This window comes from Podarcis raffonei, chromosome 2 (assembly GCF_027172205.1).
Source record: "Podarcis raffonei isolate rPodRaf1 chromosome 2, rPodRaf1.pri, whole genome shotgun sequence".
In the NCBI taxonomy this organism is placed as follows: Eukaryota; Metazoa; Chordata; class Lepidosauria; order Squamata; family Lacertidae; genus Podarcis; species Podarcis raffonei.
Window position 1 is genome coordinate 82,806,187 of NC_070603.1, and position 20,864 is coordinate 82,827,050.

General features: G+C 47.6%; 1 protein-coding gene across 2 annotated transcripts; it reads right to left on the reverse strand.

The window, feature by feature from the left end:
* Positions 1–3,445: 3,445 nt before the first annotated feature.
* On the reverse strand, positions 3,446–20,611 carry WNT5A (Wnt family member 5A). Of its 2 annotated transcripts, none has more exons than XM_053377847.1 (5): positions 20,497–20,611; positions 14,981–15,108; positions 13,558–13,823; positions 8,902–9,194; positions 3,446–4,035 (listed from the first exon to the last, which is right to left on the reverse strand). In XM_053377847.1, exons 1-5 carry the CDS (start codon positions 20,500–20,502, stop codon positions 3,577–3,579), a joined length of 1,152 nt encoding a protein of 383 aa, XP_053233822.1. In that variant the 5' UTR covers positions 20,503–20,611; the 3' UTR covers positions 3,446–3,576. The 2 variants fall into 2 exon arrangements, with proteins under 2 accessions (XP_053233822.1, XP_053233821.1); XM_053377846.1 differs by lacking the exon at positions 20,497–20,611 and adding an exon at positions 17,454–17,666.
* Between the last annotated feature and the right edge of the window lie 253 nt (positions 20,612–20,864).

Consider the following 20,864-nt stretch of genomic DNA (forward strand, 5'->3'; position numbering starts at 1 on the left):
TAAATATAAGGTTGTACTTTAAAGCATTTATATCGTACCATAGCAAGTAACCTTTGGCTCACCAGATGCTGTGGAACTACAACTCCCATTCCCCCTTGCCATGCTTTCTAGGGCTGATGGAAGTTTTAGTTCCCCACACCTTTTTACACATTTTCTAATATTCAGTTTGTTTGTTGTTTGCCTATCTTACCACAAAGTATTTCTTTAAAGCAGCTTTGCTCCTTGTTTAAATAAAACCCCTCTTTCCAAAAGAATTAAAGCCACCTCCCAATATATAACCAACATTTTATTTTTATAGTCTATTTTCCGTTACGGCATAAGCCTTTTTTAAAAAACCAGTGAAATATACAAATCACACGAGACGAAAATATGTACATTAAATGTACAGAACAAAGAAGAGGACATAGTAGATTTACATAATATCTGAAGAACACAAGTGAAATATTTTACATTAAATAGCATTTTAATAGCTAGGATCATTAGACTCCTGTCTGCTCTCACAGACAGGAGTCGCTATAAAGAATAAGTGATTCAACATATTTTTTTTAGAAAAAGGATTATGGTTTTTGTATAATAAAAACCAAAAGTGACATATTCAGTGAACTAGTGCTTTATTTCATTTTATTTTTAAGTTGACATTGGTTTGCAGACACCAGGAACCAGGGAAGTTAAATATACCCTTGCACAATAAATTAAGAGCAATCATCATTTGGAAAGCTGATAATCCTGATGGCATTAATGAGACAGCTCACAGAATTTCGAAAAAGTAAAGCTTCTAAAATGGTAATGCTAATATGGAAGCCTGGAATTCATTGCAATCTGCTTATATGTATTGGACAGGATGATTTAGGGGAAGAGCAGAGGTCTTTCAAGGAATGAAAAGGCAGCACTGGGGTTGTGGCAAAGGCAAGAGCTAAGACTGCCTTTTTAAAAAAATTAACATGGGCCGTTTGTGTTAAGATGCATTTGTATCTCTCATTTCTATTATCCGCAATGACGCAGTTGCAGAAAGAGAACGCTTCTAAGCAAGCTTCCCCTAGCCTGTTGCCCTCTGAATTTAGCCATTTATATACCACTTAGTACCCTCATTTCTAAGCGGTGTACAAGAGGGATACAGCACGCATCTCAAAATCAGTTGCAACTGACAGTAAGATCACAAACACCTCACTTAAAACACCTGCTGCAATTCGAAAAAGTCTTCACCAAGGGATCAGGAGGTCAACAGGTCTGATCTCAGCTGGGAGGAAACTCCACATTTGGATGTACAACTTTGAAAGCATGTCTCCTGGTAGACACAATCTCAGCACCTGAGCCACAGGGGACCACTAATAAGCTAGTGATCAAACAGGGATATGCAATATGAGGTGGTCCTTTGGATATCTTGGGCCCAAGTAGTTAAATGGCCTTGAACTCGTCTCAGTTGCATAGGGGTAACCAGTGTAAACTTTTAAGCATTGGAGTTCTGTGTTGGCACCAACAGTCTAAAAGATTGGGATTTCAACTCCCAATGGCCCTGGGGCTGATGGGAGTTGCCATCCCAAAACTTGGAGGGCAGTAGGTTGTGGAAGTCTGCTCCAAATCATTGCAAACTCACGCATCAAGCACGTACAGTCCCCAAACATAACCAACAGTAGAGGGTATACAGGAGCATCCACTGAATTGAGCAGAAAGATACTATGTTCTGGGAGGAATTTGAAAAAGTGTTGATTAATTTGTGATTGACTTACCCTTCAACACCCATGTGTTGTGAAAGCCTGCAAAAAACAAAATCACCCAACCTGACTTTTGTTTTTAAAAAACCCAACTTTGTTAGTGTGTGCTATTTTAAATGTGGACCGGGGGGGGGGGGGCAGATAGCAACAAGTTCAGTCTAAACGAAGAAACTGTCCTGGCAAATTGAAAGCCTTTTGTACTGTTGTGCTATTGGTTTTTTCCTTTTTTCTTTTAAAAAAAGAAATCATAAGTTTGTAGTTTGTCCTGATAATATGATTGTATTTTTTTAAAAAAGGTTTGAGATACCAGACACCAGCTGACCATAGTTTTCCCATATATAATTGCTCAAGTACAGTTTGAGCAGTTTGTGCATAGCTGCAATATATTTCTAAAGCATTGTGCATTAAAATGAAAAAGACACAGGATGATCACTTAGGCGTTGCTGCCACACGACACTTTGAATTGTAACAGCACTTTAGAAAAAGAAGTACCACGCGGCGTATCATCAACTCAGCATTTCCCCAAATTCCGCAATGCTATCAGTCAACTGATTTTTTAAAAAGGGAACTGACTACGCACAACACTTTAAAAAGAAATACGTAATTAGTTTTGAATTTATTATTCTTGTTTTTAAGGACTTTGCAGACTGCACAAACAATGCAGCTGCAGTTTCAGCACAGTCAAACCGGCACACACACTGCTTAGGAAATCCCACAGATAGCTCTTCAATATTCTTATAAAGTAAGGCAGAAAGGCTTTTCTAAATGTGCATAATATGAGATAGGCATGTTTTACTTGACGTGGCAATGTCCCAAATTCTGCTTTGATCTGTGCTGTGCAGTCAAAGACAGATATTTTTCCTCCTGGTTTGCTAGCTGTTTGAAGGAATCGGTTGGTTGGTTCTTTTTCCTTTGCCCATTCAGAATACCTCTTCCTTCTAATGGAGACCCGTGAGACGGTGCATTGTGGGACGGTGCTGGTGAGAGAACTGCAACGTCCACCTGCCCTAAAACTGGCATCCATCATGGCTGCTGCAGGCGGGCAGAGCTACAGAGCCACGCTCCCGATATGGGTTGCTACAGCTTTGAACTCACTACCACCCTACTCCAGTGCCATCCAGGCAAACTTGAGCAATACTGGTGTTGGGAGGCCCCACCCCACCCCACTGGCTACTACTGGTTAGCGTCATTCCCCACAATGCATTTGCACAGAATTCCCAAGCCTAAATGGGGGAACGCCATGTCACGCCAATGGGCCTTTAGATATTACCTAGCAGCACAACTGTGGCTTTTGGGAAATTCTGCTTCCACCCACACCTTCAAGTTGCCACGTTGAGGGGAGCTCCCGCTACAGGTTACAGATATACGGATCAATGCTGTATCTGACTGTCTCGCTTCTTTTGGGTTGCTAAAGCTCAGAAGAAATACCTTGCACAGATGTGTATGTCACCAAGCCGTTACGGGTCATGCTCTGATCCAAAGCATGTAAGGCGGATACCTCATCTACTGCACTTGTACTATGTCCCGCGAGGCTATATGGGGATGGGTTGGATTTCCCTTTGAACTACTCTATCTTTTCTTTTCTTAATTCCAAATCCTGTAAAATAAATATTCTCTCAGGTTCTCCCACCCGTTATTGCAAAACAAAAACAAAATATTTAAAAAACTATGCACAGTCTGAGCTGGATGCAGCAAGCTTTCCCATCATTTCTTGCTGAAGAAGATTTTTTAAAAAATCTCCAAACAAGGAAAGCACCTGCTGGACTCTATAAATAAGAATGGAGACCTTCTTGGGGCAACCTCTCCCCCTCCCTACTGCCCTCTGCTGGTAGACCGGAAAAAAGCTCTTCCCACCCATCCCCATCTATTTGCAGACAAACTGGTCCACAATCTCTGTGCACTTCTTGCATTTCACGTAGCAGCACCAGTGGAACTTGCAGTGACAGCGCTCCGTCTGCACCGTCTTGAACTGGTCGTAGCCCCGGCCGCAGCACATTAGTTCGCAGCCGTCCATGCCTTCCGAAGTCTTGTTGCAGAGGCGCCCCTGGGTGCCCAAGGAGCCGGTGCTCTCGTTGCGCACACAGTAATCGGGGCTGGGGTCTATGTACACCAGGTCGTGGATGGTGGGCGCGTTAAAGCGGCTGTTCACTTGCACCAGCTTGCCCCGGGGGTTGAGCTTCATGGCTGCCGCGCTGTCGTATTTCTCCTTCAAGGCGTCGCCAACCTTGCGGAAGTCAGCCAGCTGCAGCCAGCAGGTCTTCAAGCTGCACGATCCGGACACCCCGTGGCACTTGCAGGCCACGTCCGCCAAGCTGTACACCGTCTGGGTGGGAGTTGGAAAGAAGGAAGAAGGTCAGTGCAAGTCTGGGGCAAAATATACCTCCGCCACAAACACGCAGGAGACATGGCCTTCGCAACAGGGAATCCATTCCCCCTTGACAGCACTGCATTCCTTGGCTCAGTGCTGTCACTCTTCCAGGACACACCTCTGAACTGCCCTGTTGGGATCCTTCAAAAAAACACACACCACACCGCCCTTATTGTGAAGGATGATTAAAAACGGCTTTACTTTCATTCATTCCCTTCACAAAAAGCCCCACCTGTTCTTAACTGTCAACTGGCACAGCGTGGCAAGTGGGGGGTGTCCAGCACACAAAGAGGAACTTCTGGCCCGTTTCCCTGTCAATTTGTTTGTCTGCCTCCTCCTTTGTTTAATAGGCTTATTATTCACCTTTCTAATAAAAATAACCCAAGGGGAGATTATATTTATATATACATAGCACACATACGTGCATAACAGACAGGAACAAGTCTGGCTCCCATCCCTCTGTGCAACTTGCAGCATATCATTTACCGAAAGCCTTTCACCAACCATGGGGACAATAATGAAAAGTGGACAATAAATTGCCAACAACTAAAAAAATTAAGCACCAGTTGTCATATAAGACTCTTGATTATATTGCAGTCTTCCTAACGCTCCCAGGGAATGGTCTGGCCACCACACGGAGGCTGAAATTACTCCATGGAAAGCTGTTTGGCATACCGTGGCTCACCACATGAATTGGGTCATTTTCTCCACATCTCTACAGATGTTTTTGTCTTGGCCCCTTGGACAGGCACTGAGATGAGAGGGGACAATAGCTCAGTGGCAGGCCACACGCTATGCTGGCGGGAAATTAAAAGGTCACAGGAGTCAAATAGCATTGGATTACATGGATCAGGGGTCTCTTGGACAACTCCTCACATCACCCCTGATATGCATGCGAGCAGCTCATCACATGGCACTGGTCCCCTAATGATACTATTAGTGTATTTCCATGTGGTGCCTAAAGCATCTATACTGCCTGGCAAGGATGGCACCAAGTATGGCAAGGCACTGGGAGCTCTCTTCTGCCGCTGGGCCCTGTGTGAAGCACTGCATGGCTGGGTCTAGACACCCTTTTAAATTCTCATAATGCCCCAGAGCAGGGGCTAGGGAACCTCAGGCCTGGGGCCAAATGACACACTGACACACACACACACACACACAGCATTTCTCTTTTGTTCTTGGGACTCTCCTCAGGATACAGCCCTCTCTCCAAGTCATGCCCCCTTGGCAGTGTTTCTGCCTGGCTGGAATGTGTCCTTGAACTCTGATGATGATGGAGGATAGACAGCGGAAGGCGGGCATGTGTAGGATCTAGCCTGCACAAAGGTAAAATTTACATTCCTTGCTCCACCCCCCTTTGCCTCTGGCCCCACCCACTCCTAGCATATGGCCCCCAGAGGGTGGCCTAGAAGGGAACGTGGCCCTAGGACTGAAGAGAAGGGTTCCCTCACCACTGCTCCAGAGCTATACTAGATCAGAGACACTACAGAAAACCAAAAGGATGCCTAGATCCAGCCACCTGGTGCTTCCTGGAATGCAGGACCAGGAAGGAAAACAGTTAAGGCAACCCAGGGTAGGCAGCAGTAGCAGCAGGCCCTGACAACTGCGCAAGGAAGCCATGCGCAGGCAATGCTGGCTGGAATAGGAGTGAGTTTCTGGCCATTCAAAAATGCTGCGATCTGTAACTCCCAACCAAATCTGAGAATAGACCTTTTGACTCCTAGGCCTTCCTGGCTAAAGAAAATTTCCAAATGCCAGAGCAATAAGAATAATGCCCTGAACCGAAATCTCATATCCTCTCCAGTGTGCATTGGGGATTCTTGCCTGGTCCATATGCAAATCTGCTCCCCAGACTAAAACAAATGGGCAGGAAAACCACATGAACACATAAGAGCTCCTGTACCCAGGCAGCACCAGAGCATTCTTCTCTTGCTGGAAAGTTCTTGCTCTCATTTCTGCCAGTATAAAGTATAAAGATTTTATTTTTAAAAATCAGGTCATTTATTATGGCATACTATACTACACAGGCCTAGTTCAAATAGTTTTGTCTTTTCAGTGGTGGCCCCATAGCTGTCAAATTCTTTTCCCCTTGAGGTCAAGTTGGCACACTGCTTCCCCTTCCTTTAGAAGAAGAATCAAAGCATATTTATTCACTGTTCCTTTTCTGTTTCACCAAACTATGGAGCTTTGACAGCATTCTATTGTTTAAGCTACTGTTTTCCTTGTTTTTGTAATTACTCACTGTAACTTTAAAAGCACTATTGTCTTAACTGACATTATTTTAACTGTTGTCATTATAAAATCATCATTATTATCAGCAGCAGCACCATTGTTATGGACCACTCCAAGAACCACTGAAATCTACAATTACTGTAAAGAAAGTAGGGGAAATGGTTTGGCCACTGGAACACGCTGGGTGTTCGCACATTCCCTGTTAACCTCATCTAGCCAATTCTTTCAAACGCATATTCACTTATAAGAATAACCATGGCTTGTTCCAAATTGAAAACCAAGCAAACTGTGTGTATTGCAAATTATTAGTTTGCCTCAAAAGTATCGAGGTGAACTGCTGGCTGTCATGTTCACAGGGCAAATGCAGAGTGACTCCCACGAACACATCCTACTGCCATTATTGAAGCAGCCATCCAGTTAGCAACCATGCACTTGCAAACACCCTAGCACATCTTAAAAACGCAAGAACCATGTCACGTCAGATGGGAGCAGGCACTGCTTCAAACCATAATCAGAAGTCCATTTCAAAATTTGTTCAAATGGATAGCGAAAAGCACCCAATATGGCCACCTAGCTTGTGGGATTAGGCAGAAGCATGAGAGATACTGTGCATTCACTGGTGGCCGTTTCCCTGGCTAAAGAGCTATATCAGGCTGAGATCAGCTAGAGAGGCGAGATTCCGAGAGGGAAACAGTTGGGGCCAGGTTTAAGTCACTAAGCTATGGTCTTCTTCCCTTGAACATGCGAAACTGCCTACCAAGTCAGTTTGTTGCTCCTTCTAGTGTATGTTACTGGACTACAGCTCCTATCATCCTTGGCCATTGGGCTCTGCTGGCTGCGAGTCCAACAATGTCTAGAGGGCTACAGGTCCCCCATCCAAGGTCCATACTGGCTGGCCATTTCAGACAGAGGCATTCCCAGCCCAATCTGGAGATGCTGAGGATTGAACCCAAGATCCTCTGTACACAACACAGATGCTCTGCCGCCAATCCTCAGCCACACACAAGACAGCAGAACTAAAATCAATGCCACCTGACCAGTCAGTGGACTGGCTTGCCGCTGCTAGACTTGCATCAGATTTTCTCTCTCCCTGCACACCACCCGCACTGCAGATTTTCCACTCCTGATTCGGCAGCTCCCTCCTACACCAATCTCTCCGCATGCAGCTGAGCCGCTCCGTCCAAGAGAGAAAACCCCAAAACACCTCTGGGTGGGGGACAGGCCTACACCGCAATATCCTCTTTGTAAAGCCTTGGCAAGGAGACCTCGATAATTTACCCTGTATAAATAGACATGAGTCAGTGTTGACACAGCCCCAAAAATCCTGGGGTCTGACACATTAGGTGGATGCTGAATGCCACTTCCACCCAGCATTAAAAGAAAGTTTTTTTGGGGGGGGCGGGAGATGGAGGGGGGAGAGTTCAGCCTCTGCCAAATGCCATCGCAGGGAGGCAGCTCAAAGGGGGTGGTAGCAGGGAACCACTCGAAGCCGACAGGGGCAACTGTGAAAAGCCATTTTTCTCCTGCCTAGCAGCAAATTGGCCTTTCCATTGCTTTCAGATGCCTTCTTCTCACATTTAAATGCTATTAATTTTCAATTATCCTTCATCCTAATTCACCTTGAAACACAAGTGTAAAGTCTCCAGCCGACGAGTCCTGGCACCGTCACTTCTAGGAAAATAATGACTTTGGCTCCTTCCACTCCAGGGCAATAAAAATGAAGTTTACACTCATTCGTTTAAAAGATTTTAAAGATTAAAAAAGCCATAAAAACTGACTTCCACCGCAGAAGAGCATGTTTTCTAATAATACAGAGAAGCTGGTTGTTGGGTGGGTGTGTTTTTTTTCACAACCTCACAAGGAAGAGTGAAAATAGCCCCCTTGCAAGAATATTTCACTCCGGCAAAATACGGCGCTTCGGTCACCCGCTCCAAAGAAAACTGGATTGGTTGGAAATATAAACTAATAAAATTCTATTCTGCATAAAATTCACTGTGGCTTGCACTATTTTACTAGAACAACTTGGAAGGGAGGTGGGAAGGGGGTACGTATTTAGCCCATTTGAAGGAAGGCTATCAACCCATGGCCCTTGTCATTGCCACTGAGCTTATACATAAGAATATGAGAAGAGCCTGCTGGATCAGGCCAGTGGCCCATCTAGTCCAGCATCCTGTTCACACAGTGGCCAACCGGAAGCCTGTGGGGAAATCAGCAAGCGGGATTCGAGCACAACTGTGGTGGCAGAGCACAGCCATTCTAGCTAGTAGTTACTGATAGGCTTCCTTCTCCCACTCTCACTTGTTGCATTTAAGTGGAACCTTTCCCCCTCCAGATCTAAAGGGAAATAACGGATCTCTCTTATTTAAATAAGACATATTCCAGAGATCACCCATCGTTCAAATTCATTCAAAAGAAAATTGCTCTTCACCAAAAAAACAACCACAGACAGAGGTTTGGGAACAGGTATTGCTACAGATTTGAAACAGGCCTTGGGAACACAAATGGTTTGGCATCACGGTAAGAAAAGGCAAGAGCAAACATTATTTTGGGGGGAGGGGGCGGCGGTTTGAGGGGGTGTGTGAGACTTACTCTCCTCCCTGCTTCGTTGTTATGCAGATTCATCAAGATCCTGGCGCTTTCGTAAGTTCCTCTCTGGTAGATCCTCTCTCGCTCGCGGGCATCCACAAACTCTTTGGCAAAGCGGTAGCCATAGTCAATGTTGTCCCCACAGCCACCCCACAGCCAGTCCCGAGGTAAATCTTTCGGCCTGGCAGCCCGGCTGCAGCCACAGGAAGAGAGTTCCCCCTCCCGGCAGGCCCGGCTCATGGCATTGACCACACCAGCAGCACTGACTGCGTACGTGAAGGCTGTCTCCCGGCTGCCTGCAAGGAAAAAGAGGAGGCTCCGAGTTACACACCAGGGTCACATACATTTATTTTATTTAATACAGGTGAAGATCAACTGCCATTCAATTCTGAGCTTCCCCCACTCCCGACGTGACAGATGTTCATTTGAAAAGGGAAACAACAGCACACGAATGAAGTGTTCCCACTGTGGCTGATGGTATTAGATATCAGGATAGTGGCATAAAAATCCTAGAGTCTGCTATGCTGGTTAGAAAGAAATTCAGGCATCTTGAATTATCTATTCGTTTATCTACAAAGAAGGAAACATATTGGAGAAGCCTGAAGTCTGGCCATCAGCTCTGGTAAAGTAAAAGAAAAAATGTCAGAAGTCTTCTTAGGATGTTTCTTCTTCATTGCCAAAGTTTAAAGGCTTGAAATTCAGAGCTTGTCCCATTTGGTTAAATGGGACTTTATCCCTAGTAAATGTGCACAGGATTGCAGCATAAGAGAGAGAGTTTTCTGTGATGGAAAGCTCCACTCAAGTCGGCTAATTACTAGTTATCCTGAGGGGAAATTCATTAGTTGGTATATTACCTGAATCCAATTTCCCCCCGAAAAGAATTCATTTATAAAAATCTCACTTTGTAGGAGCTTGATGAAGCCCACAAGCCACATCTTTCAGTTCCTCCCAATTTTAGCCAGACCATGCTCTCTGTAGTCTTTCAAAAGAGTAGCTAAGGGTCTCTACAAAAGGTAAAAGGCTACCCCCCTCCCTGTTATTTAATCCCCAGCAGATACTTTGCAACACACACTGTCCTCACAGTAACAACTCCAAAAAGGTTAAAGCTGTGTTAAAGCTCTGCCTTGTGTGCTGCTAATGTTTCTAAGAAACCAGAGGTTTGGGGGTTTGTTGTTGTTTTACACAAAAACAATTTCAAGAACTTCACTAGCTCAGAGAATGGGACCCAAATTTCAAAGAGCCCATTCTTCAGTGGAGCCTTTAGCTATTTAGGCACTTTTGAAGATATATATTTTTTCTATTTGAGGAAGTTCGGAATCACTGGAAAATCAAACATTTTAAACAAACGGAACAGACTGATGAAGGCACACACCAAAGCACCCAACCATTGTAACTGAGGCATTTTCTGTTTGAGGACACCTTCCTGCTTTTGGAGAACTTTGTACTACTACATAGGCCTACCAATTCTTGGTACATTTTATCAGCTGGACTCGATTTTAACAGACATAGCAGAACACTGAAAGCACCCTGTAGTATTTATTCTAGTGTCATTCACAGCAAAGCTCATAGGAGCTCTGCCTAATTGGTCCCTTTCCACAGAGATAGCTCACATCTCACTATCATTTTGGGGGATATGCCACGTCTAGGTTCTTCTCCACAAGCATGTTTTGAAAAGAACCCTTTCAAGTCTGGACAGGGGCAGAAAGGTAGAGATCGAAATACGCCGAAGAGAGAAAGAAAACAGATGGAAGAAATTTGCAGGGGAGGGGGGAGCAGTTTGAGCAAGCAGCCCTGTGCCATGAAACTGTTTTCTGTAGGCTTCAGCTTCAGACGGTAGGAGCCTGTTTAAAGCAAGTCTCATCAACTTTGACAGTATTCGAAGTCTTGTTGCCAGCAGAGGGCTGGTTTGTTTAGAAGCTCCTCGCTCTCTGCTAGGCACGAACACGATTCCTTTATTATTATTATCTAAAGCTTTCTTGCATTCTCCCATGTAAACTGCTGATGTCTATTTCAAAAAAAAAGAAGAAGAAAAAGAAAAAAGCCCTCCCTACTTTTATACTATTTTGACAGAAAGGGGCTGCAGAGAAAACAAGCGATTCGCTTACACATCTCGAAAGGGAATTTAGGCTGTAATCCGTCTCAGTTTGATGGTTGAAATGCCATCGCCGTCAATGGGATTTAAGCTGCCCAACTGCGCACGGGAGGACACTGCCTTGGGGTTTTGGTTTTGGTTTTTTTGCATCAAGCTGCAAGAACTTATACAAACATATGATAAGGCGCAAAGCTATATTTCCTTTGAACAGCATTCTCAACTTGAAGCCGAGATTCCACTATTATTGCCAGTGCAGTAAAATGTCTAGTCATAGACATTTTTTTAAAAGTTATTAATTGAATTTGTTGCAGTTTATTACTTTCCCCTTCCAGGGAGGGAAAACAACAACAACAACACACAGAGACATTTTCCCAATATTATGCAACCAATTTTCCAGGCTCTTTCAGAAGCAAGGAAACAGCATGTTTTATTTGAGCCAGCAATATTGTGGTGATCTGATTCACATCACACTGAAGTGAATGCCAAGGCTTTTGCAAATCAGGTTTAGATGATCAACCCCTGGGAGCAGTTACACAGAGAGCAAGTCAACGTTTTGGTACCATAGTGATGGCTCATTTGCAATCTGAACATATTGCAGGATATATTGAACTTAGCTAGAGTTTTGCTATTGACTTAAATTTGGTCCAACAGCAGTCTGAAATGTTATATAAACTTCCAGGATTTTTAGTGTGCTACATCAAACCACTATCAGCTCATAATTCATTCAGGTCAATCAGCAAAGACATCATAGAGAAACATACAGATCCAGGCAGAGAGCCCAAACTGGCACAATCTTTTGTCCTAACTGCACACTGTAAGTGGATTTATAGCCCTGTAAGGCTGAGCCATGTCTATGCAAGAAGCAGGGCACCGAAGCGGAGATCTTGTCCCCCATTCAAGAGAAACAGCAACCAATCCAATAGTTTATTCGAGGAAACTAGACCCAACTATGCAATGAGAGCACATACTTGTTCTCAATGAATACACTTTTCAGGATCTTTAACAGCTCAATGCACACATTACACTCACTTCTATTTTCAGTTAATCTAAGTGGCCAATTACCCTACTAAATAAAAATAAATACATGCAGATGTCTTGTGGAGAAGAAACAGAGACCTGGAAGCAATGGGACCCATTCCAGGACTTATAGATGCAAAGTCTGCAAAAAGAGACCATGGCAACTTAGACATGAGTCTTCAAGGCTGGAACATACCTGACCAGGTATACAAACGCTTAAGGTTTCAGTACTTTCAGGCTTTTGCTGTACTGTTTTTATTTGTTTTTCGGTATGGGGCAGTGATAATCTGACCAGTTATTCTAAAGCTCTCAGTTCTACAGCATCTGTAATGCAAAGCTGCAGGAGTAAACTTAAGTCTTCAATAAACAAGTGTTTCCACTTAGTTCCTTTTTTTGGAGGGGGGAGGCATGGAAAATGTTTAATCTGAGATTTTGTAAAGCTTATTTTTACATAAAATTAACTTCTAGGGTAAATGTGACTTAACAGCATCCCTGCAAGCAATGCAGAAGCCTACTCAATGCATAAATGAAGTTACCTTTAATCTAATTTTAAAGTCATTCCAATCCTTCCCTATCCTATTTCAAAAAGCGGGATTTAAAATTAGATTTAGATCTCTGCATTCTGAGATGCTGGTATACACAAGTTGTGCGTTTGAGGCTGGGGAGCGGACATGGAGAGAGATGTATAGATTTGAATGTATACTACAAATGCCATTATTCTAGTTGGGGAGGGGGAGCAACCCATCAGTCATTAGAGTGATGCTGCCTTTTAACCCTTGTAATTTAAGCAGGGGCAGTATTTATGCTGATGTGAGCTCTACAGCAGAAGGGCCCTGTCAAAAGCAACTAACAGAAGCTACACTCTCAGCATACAGGGATTGAGAGATTGCTCCAAGACAGCATTTTTAATTAACCATAATAATTATGGTTAAACGCATGCAACACCTACCTATGTTCTTAGCCTCAATGAAAGCACGTTGACTGCGAGTGCCAACATATTTCATTTCTAACGTGAAATCCCCTTTAAACAAAAATTATTTTGCTAGGGGGGAAAGGCTGCAGTCTTAAAGCACACTTAACTAGGGAGTAAGCCCCATTGAGCACTTTGGGGGCTTGCTTCCAAACACACACAGAATTGGGCTGTGAAGGGGAAATGGACTAAACATAAAAATTATGGCATGACAAAAAGCTGGCGTGTGGTTAATCTGGAGTCAAATTCAATTGTCACACAGCTTTGGAATCCCAGACATATAAATGACCCTGTTCTGGCTGAAAACGTCTTGTTTTCATGCTTCCTCCTTTAAATTTAGATCCGGCTTAATTTTAATCTGCATCAGGACAAGGTGAGAATGGCAATGCTACTCTTCCTGTTCCATACCACCAGTGGTCCCCATGTGCTTCTAGCTTCACAGGAAGGATCTCTGGGCTAAAGGCCATTTAGCTTTCTCCTTCTTGACAGGTTTCAATGGCGCATAAAGAACCTGGCAGGTTTTCCTAGCACACACACCATGACATAAATCCAGCACACACAACTCCCAGGCCCTTCCTACCTATCTGCATGACTCTGCCAAAAACAGAGTTGTTATCCACAGTGCTACAATTCCATCTTCTGTGGCGGAACTGATACTGGCATTCCTTGATCCCCGTCTTGGCACCCTCTCCGATGTACTGCATGTGGTCCTGGTACAAGTGGCAGAGTTTCTTTTGTCCTTGGGAGAGCCCGGCCAGTTGGCTGCAAAGGGGCTGGGCTCCAATGATGTACACCTCCGGCATCTGAACGGGGTTCATGGGGTTCATGTGGTTCATACCCAGAGACCTGTGAAAAGACAAAGGGTTGCAGCAATGAGCTCAAGAACAGCAGCTGAATGCACATGCTGCGTGGATTCCGCAGACATGGAACCCAGCCCTGAAACAAATTTGCTTGTTCCATTTGGTCTGCTGGGGACGGCGGCCAAAATGTGGGAAAGGTGCCGGGTGTGTGTGTCTTCAGCTTCATTCAATCGTTGGAAAGCTAAAGTAAACCACATGCATGAATTTATTGAGACAGACACTGAATTATGCAGCTATCTAAATATGATGGTTGCCCCCCTCTTAGGCTGTCTCCCCTCCTAGGCTTCAAATTTCACACTATCCATCCCTATGGATTTTTTTTTTCTTTTTTCAAACCTGGAAACAAAATCCAAGATGCTCCCAGAACACGCTTCATTCTCTAACATGCCATGTCAATCTTTTTTTAAAAAGAAAAATAACATTCAGATACTAGGGAATCTTCTGTAGCAAGAGAATTGTTACCATCCAAAAGTTCGGTCTCATGATCCATAAAGGATGTAATGCAGGCCAGATAAATTAAATGGGATTTCGAGGCCCTCCCTCCCCTCATGCCATCATTTAACAATTCACAATCAAGAATTGGCACACAAGTGAATCCTGTCACCAAACGCCTTATTCACCCAATGTCTTAAAGACCTCAACATGTGTGCCTGTTTTCAAAGGGATAAATTTAATCTCAGCTCTCTGTGTGAATATTTACTCAGAAGCAAATTCTATTCAGAAAAATGGAGCTTACTCCCCAGTAAGTGTGCCTAGGGTTTCACAGCCTCATTTGCACAATTCTTTTGAGCTGAAACCAGCAAGACCCTAAACACACAGGACTCAAAAATATGCGGCTCACTTTTGCACAGATGTGTCTAGAAAGCCAGGAGGACGCTCCCGATTACAATTTTACATTTAATTTAGTTTCTAGAGTACTACTTATTCCAAACCAGGATTTGAATGACTACATAAATGCAGACTGCCTATCCTTTCCCCTCCATCCCTCCTAAAAAAATAGGAAAAATGGATTCAGGGTGTTCATAGTTTTTATTTTCCCAGGAGCAAAGTAGGCCTCCTCCACCTTATTGGATGGTTGTTGTTTTTTTTAAGGGAGGGGGGTTAATTAATTTGTACAGATGATGAAAATATTAAAAAGCTTACCACCAAGAGCTGGCTTCTATCACAACTTGGATAAGTGAAGAGAAGATGGCCAGACTCAGAAAGAGGTACTTAGAAGTCATTGCCTCTGTCCACAGAGCTCCACCTTGGACTAAGGTTCCCATGGACTTCTGCAGGGGAGGGAAGAAGAGAGCGAGAAGCTTTTATGGCCTGGACCGGACCATCTCACGAGGGAACAAAGCGCAGCCCCCCGGGGTCTGGGAGAGGCGGCGGTCCTTCTGCGCCTCAGCCAGGGACTTGTGCAGTGGCCAAGCCAGTGTCTGCTCCAAGTTCATTCACCCGCCTCGCCGCGAAGGCTCGGCTTTTGAGTGAATCCCAAAGCAGTCTCGATAACGAGGAGGAAAAAGCTGAGTAGCAGCGGCGCCCAGCCCACAGTTTTATGGACACACACAAATACATACATACACACGCACTATCCGCCTCCGGAAAGAAAAAGAAGGCCGTTGCCAGCCCCTTCCGCGCTTTGCTGCTCAGACACGGAGCGCGCAACAAGTGGAGAGCGACGGTCAGTCGACGGGGAGGGAGGACAACAGCACCCACGTCCCAGCCGTGGCGCTCGGCTTCGGATTAGAACGACGCGCGCCTCCTCCTTTTTAATTATAGGAGCCGCTTCCAGACGAGAATCGTCAAAACGGATCTTGCTCAGGAAGGTGTTTGCAAAGCACGTTTTTCGCCGCCGGCCATCGCTCCTCCCCAACGTCCGCGCATAAAATCCCCCGTCTCATCCCGTCCCGCCTCCTCCCCCCCGATCACAGACAGCAAGACCTAGGGCTCTGACACGAACCAAAACCCCGCAGAGACGGACAGTGCCACCCCACCCCCCATCCCGCTCCTCACTGTGCTATCTGGATAAGACAGAGCCGTATGGAGGGAGGGGCAACAAGGCGCGCGGCGGAGAAACGCGTTCGCCGAAGCGCGCCGCAGTTTGAAGCAGCCGATGAGCGCAGATCTCTCTCTTCTGGGCGAGGGGGCAATAAGAGGACAGTGACCTGGACCCCTGGGACCATCCATATTGAAAGCTCCTCCAGCCTCGGGCAGGGACCTGGGGCGAGTTAGCCCCCCCCCCCAGTTCGAATCCTCTCTTCCCACCCCCTCCTCCGCGCAGCCGATTTCTGGTTACAGTGGGGGAACGAAGGCGAAAGGGTATATGAAACCCTTCCATGTACTGCCAAATGGCGATAGGGGGCTGCTTGTTGCCTTTCCAATTATCCGGGCAAATGGAGTCAAAGGAAACCAGCTCTTTTTCACAGGGGAAGAAGATTCATTGCTCCCTTTGATGAACTGGGAGCAAACCCTTGTTCTTGCTTTAAAAAGGACTATGGAGAAGAATTTGCAGCCCGAAGTTCTATCTGGCGGCCGCACTCTGGTAACCTGTCCCGCCCCGCCCGTTTAATGTTACGTGAGGCATTCCAGAGTCTGGTATGTCGCACCTCGAAATCGTCCTCTGGAGCCAACCGATCCGAGTTTGTGTGTGTGTGAACTGAACGGGGCTACTCGAGAGTGACTGTCACAAGAGCAAAAAATGCGGCGGGTGGGGTGTAGATCTGTGGCCCTCAGCGCTCCAAGCGCCACTTTGGACAGCAACCGGGACTTTTGCACGCAAGATATAAAGGACTCGATCCGCGTGAAGTGTGCCATTCAAGTCGGTGTAAAAAGAAGCGTAGAGCGAGGGACAGCTCATTCCAGAAAAGCAGTAGCCGCCCAAGCTTATAACAACAGAGAAATGAAGCCCCGGCGGCTTCGGTGGAGTTTACTCCAAGTAAATAACGCGCGCATAAGGCTCCCATGGCTGGATTTTTATTGGCCCGATTACAAGAATCCGATAAGGGACAGGATGACGCCCTAATAATGCAAGCAAAGAGAAGCTACTTGGTCTCCGCTCCAGACTCACGCGCTAGTTTGGCCTTTCAAGTAGGCGCATTCCACCTAATCCGATTGACAAACCCGTCCAGACCGCGTCGCCGTTCCCCTCTAACGCCGGTCTTGCCTTAGGACGTCGGACGCCGTTATTCCAGGGGGCTTAATAATGGTCAGAGCGCTTCGCGGGCTCGACGGATATCGGTGCGGAGAGCTGTGGGCGCCTCTCGCTTCAGTGGGCTGGGTTCCAAGAAGGGCCTTGTAGGATCGCGGAAACGAGGGGGCTTTTCGGAGGCTCGCCGGTGGCGGAGCGGCTCCCCCAGGCTCTAAGGCCGGTGCGTTGACACCGGTGGGCTCCCTTGCGCTTTAGAGCCAGGCGATCGCGCCACGAGGAAGGTGGCTCTGGCGCCGGAAGGGCCCGAGCGAGGAAACCTGGCCCTGCCCGGCCTATCGCGGGGTCCCCGCGCTTGCCGTCTCGCGCCGAGGCAGGCCCGAACTTTACTGCGTCCAGAGGGCCTCGTCCACCCACAGCCCGATTCCCCTTACTACAGATCTACATATATAAATCACCTTATCAACCAAGGAGCTCCTACCGTACTTCGGGAGAAAGCCAAGGGCCAACGTAGCCCCGCGGAGCGGCCTTCCTCCCTGAGCAGAGCATGACACAAGGCTGCAGGAATTTGGGGGAACAGGCCGGAGGGGGGTGCGCGTCTAGTGACGGGCCGCTGACGGCGCCCGATTTATTTCCCCGGCAGTCTGAAGCGCCTTGAAGGAATGTGGAGAGTTCATGCCCCATAAAGCCGGCCACGCTCCAGCAAATTGGGGACGGGGAGGGAGCAGAGAAGGCGAGGCTGGAGAGGAACAGAAAGCCCCCGCAGCCGTCGGGGGGATGCAAAGCTCATGTGCGTGTGCAAATAACAGAAGGGAATAAATCCCCAGCTATAGGGAGAAGCCAATGTGTGTGTTTCGGCCGATGTGCACATAAGAGGTTCAACGCCCCCCGCCCCGCCTTTTTGCCACTGGCTCCCTGTGTGGCCCGATCCCCTTGGTTTTTCCGCCTGTCTTATGGGACTGTTGAATGAGCGATGGACTACGTCGGCACCACCCGTCGGGCGCCTTGCGCCTCTCTCAAAGCGCTGTGCGAACAAGACGGCAACTTCGCGGTCCCAGCCTCGGAGCTCTACCACTTTCTTCCCGACGAGGGCAGCGCGCCGCCGGAGATGCAAGCCTGTCCGTCGCAAGGGAACGCCTCACGCAAAGATGCTGGCGGAGGCAAGACGGGGGGGGGGGTCCAAGGACGCGCAGTCCTAGGGGGGATTGTCAAGGGGGTGTGGGCGCGCGGGATAGCAGGGGCAGACTCTCCAAAAGTCATCCACAGATGGGGACTTAAAGAAAATATATACAGTATATCCGAATGAGAATACCCATCTCTGCCACACACAAACCCATCTTCGGCTGTGATCGTGACACTGGCAGGCCTTGACTTCGGAATCCTGGGGCGCAAGGAGATTCTTCGCGAGGAGTTTCCATTCAAACTCCGCGCGCCGAGTCCAAATATTAGGCTCGGACGATTAACGCAAGTATAGCTGCATCTGAGCGATCTTCTGCGCACAGATCCAGCTATAGATTTAATATTTAAAACCTGGTTTATGGCGGAGCCGGCTTTGTTTTAAAGGCGAGAGAGCCTAGTTGGACGCGGAAGCCGTTCTCCGCCGCCCCCAATAGAGGGCAGCCGAAGCCGTCAAACGAAGCCCCGGGACGCTACACTAGGGGGCCAGAGAAAGAGGGATGGTGCCTCTCTCCGCGTTTCGCCCTCTCTTTTTGTTAGAAGTAATACTTCACCATTTCTTGGGGTTATTCCGTTCAGCCTGATCCAGAACGGAGAAAGAGCTCGGAGGCGGAGACCCCCTTCGGAGGGCGCCAAAAAGAAAGGCCCGGTGGTGTGCAGCGCCACCAAGTCTCCCGGAACCGTTTTTTGAAATGCCCGGCGAACACTGGAAACAAGCCGCCGAAGAGTCCATTAGGACCGGGCCATTTAAACTTCGCGTTCGAAGGCAGCCCCCGGACAGAGCAGCCCATTGCTTTTTGTGGGGGAAATTAGCTATTTCAAAACGTTTTATTTTTCGGGGATGGGTGCAGATCATCCCTCCCCAAAAGCAGCCAGAAGGGCTTGCCCGCCTGCGATCCTAACTTGCTAGTCTCTCTCTCCCCCCCAATTAAAAAAGAAAAAAAGAGCACAGGAGGTCTGGAAAGCCTGTTAGGGCATCTGGTTTTATGGCCGCTGTTTTAATGCTAGCTCTACCTTGAGTAAGTAGGCATGCAGACTGCGAGCCCCCTGGGCTCGGGTGGGTTGTAAAACGCAGGAACAATTGCCGAGGCGGGCCGGCTGGACGGCTTTGCAGGGCCAAGAGCGAGCCCACCACCTTGCCCTGGAGGGGAGGGGGCTTTGGAAAAGAAGGGGGGCTGTCTAAGAAAAGCGGGCGAAGCATTCCAAGGTTTTATGGGCTGCAGTTTTTAAACAAGGAAAGCTACTCATATACTAAAACTCCGGGAGGTGGAAGAGGGGAGGGGAAAGGTTGCCTTTTCTCCTCGCACCCCTGCTCTTCCATATTAAATGATATCCCGGGACTTTCGTTCAAGATCTCCCTGGATCTCTCCTTCTCCTCTCCTCCGCCCCCCGCCATCCCTCAAAAAGATTAGTTTCTGGGTGAAACTGAACTCCCGGTGACCTCGCGACTGTAACTAATTTAGCATACAATTGACAATTAAAAACAAACACACACAACCTCCTCAATGTGGAGCATCAAAGGGACAGCGAGGCTTGGAGGGGGGAGCAAGGAGGGGGGACAAAGCAAAGCCCCTTCCGTCCTCCCCTTCCAACACAAGCGGAACGCTTTACAGATGCAAAAGTGACAATATGCAGAAACAGAGAGCAAAATTTGAGGGACTGAGGTGGAGGAGGAGGAGAAGAAAAGCGGCCAGGTTTTTCCCTGGCCACGAGCCAAGTTCTCTTAAAGGTACAGGCCTCCATGTCTGCCATGCCCGGGTTCTTCAACACAAGTCCGCACGGGAGAAAGCTGCAAGAGATGTCCTATAAACCTCGATCCGCCTTGGAGGTGGCGGGTGGCCCGGGGGGTGGGTTAGACTGAGAAGCTTTAGGCGCTGGGAATAAGTTCTGAAAAGAACAGATAAGGGCTTTCCAAGGAAATCAACAATACTAAGACAAGGGGAGGGGGGGACATTATGGGAAGGGTGGGGCAGAATCGGAGCATTTTGCAGCAACAGGTTTGTTGCGAGACTGGAGAGTTCTGACCGGTGGGGGAGCGCGCGCAAAGAGGGGCTCCTGAATGAACGCGGTGAAGAGAGAGAGGGAAGCCTATGTTCTCATTCTTTCGCTCTCGTCAGTTTCACCTTAAGCCAAATATTTGTAAGAAATCCGAAGCCACAGCCTCCTTCTCGCGCCCTCCCTCTCCAAGGAGCTAATTTTCAAGCGCGCGCTCTCTCTCTTTCGACGATTTCCCCCCGATCGCAAATTTGGAGCAAATCCAGCCATCGCTTCGGACCCCGCTCCCCTCCTTCCCGCAGCCCCGCGGATTTCGAGCCCCCGCCCCGCTTTCCCATTCCTAAGTTGTGTTACTCACCTCCATTGTTGTTGCGGGAGGGAGAAAGCGTCGAAGATGGATGGGGGGTGGTCGGGGGCGGACGGGCGAGGAGAAGAGAGAGACCCGCCAAAGCGAGCCTAGCTTAGCAGCCAAGTAATCCACAAGCGAGGCGGTGCGAAGCCCAAATCGTCGCCGTACGCTCCGAGGCAGAGAAAGGCTGGCAAGGGATCTCCGCCGGGCCGGGCCGGGCCGCTCCAGCGACGGAGCAGAGGCGCCTCCTTCGCAAGGTCCATCCGCGGTCGCGAGGGGACGGGACCGGCTCCCAGGCTGGCAGCTCCTCGCTCGGCTCTGGGGCTCAGACCGGCCCAGGTAGTGGTGCTGGTGGTGCTGCAGCAGCGGGTTGGGTG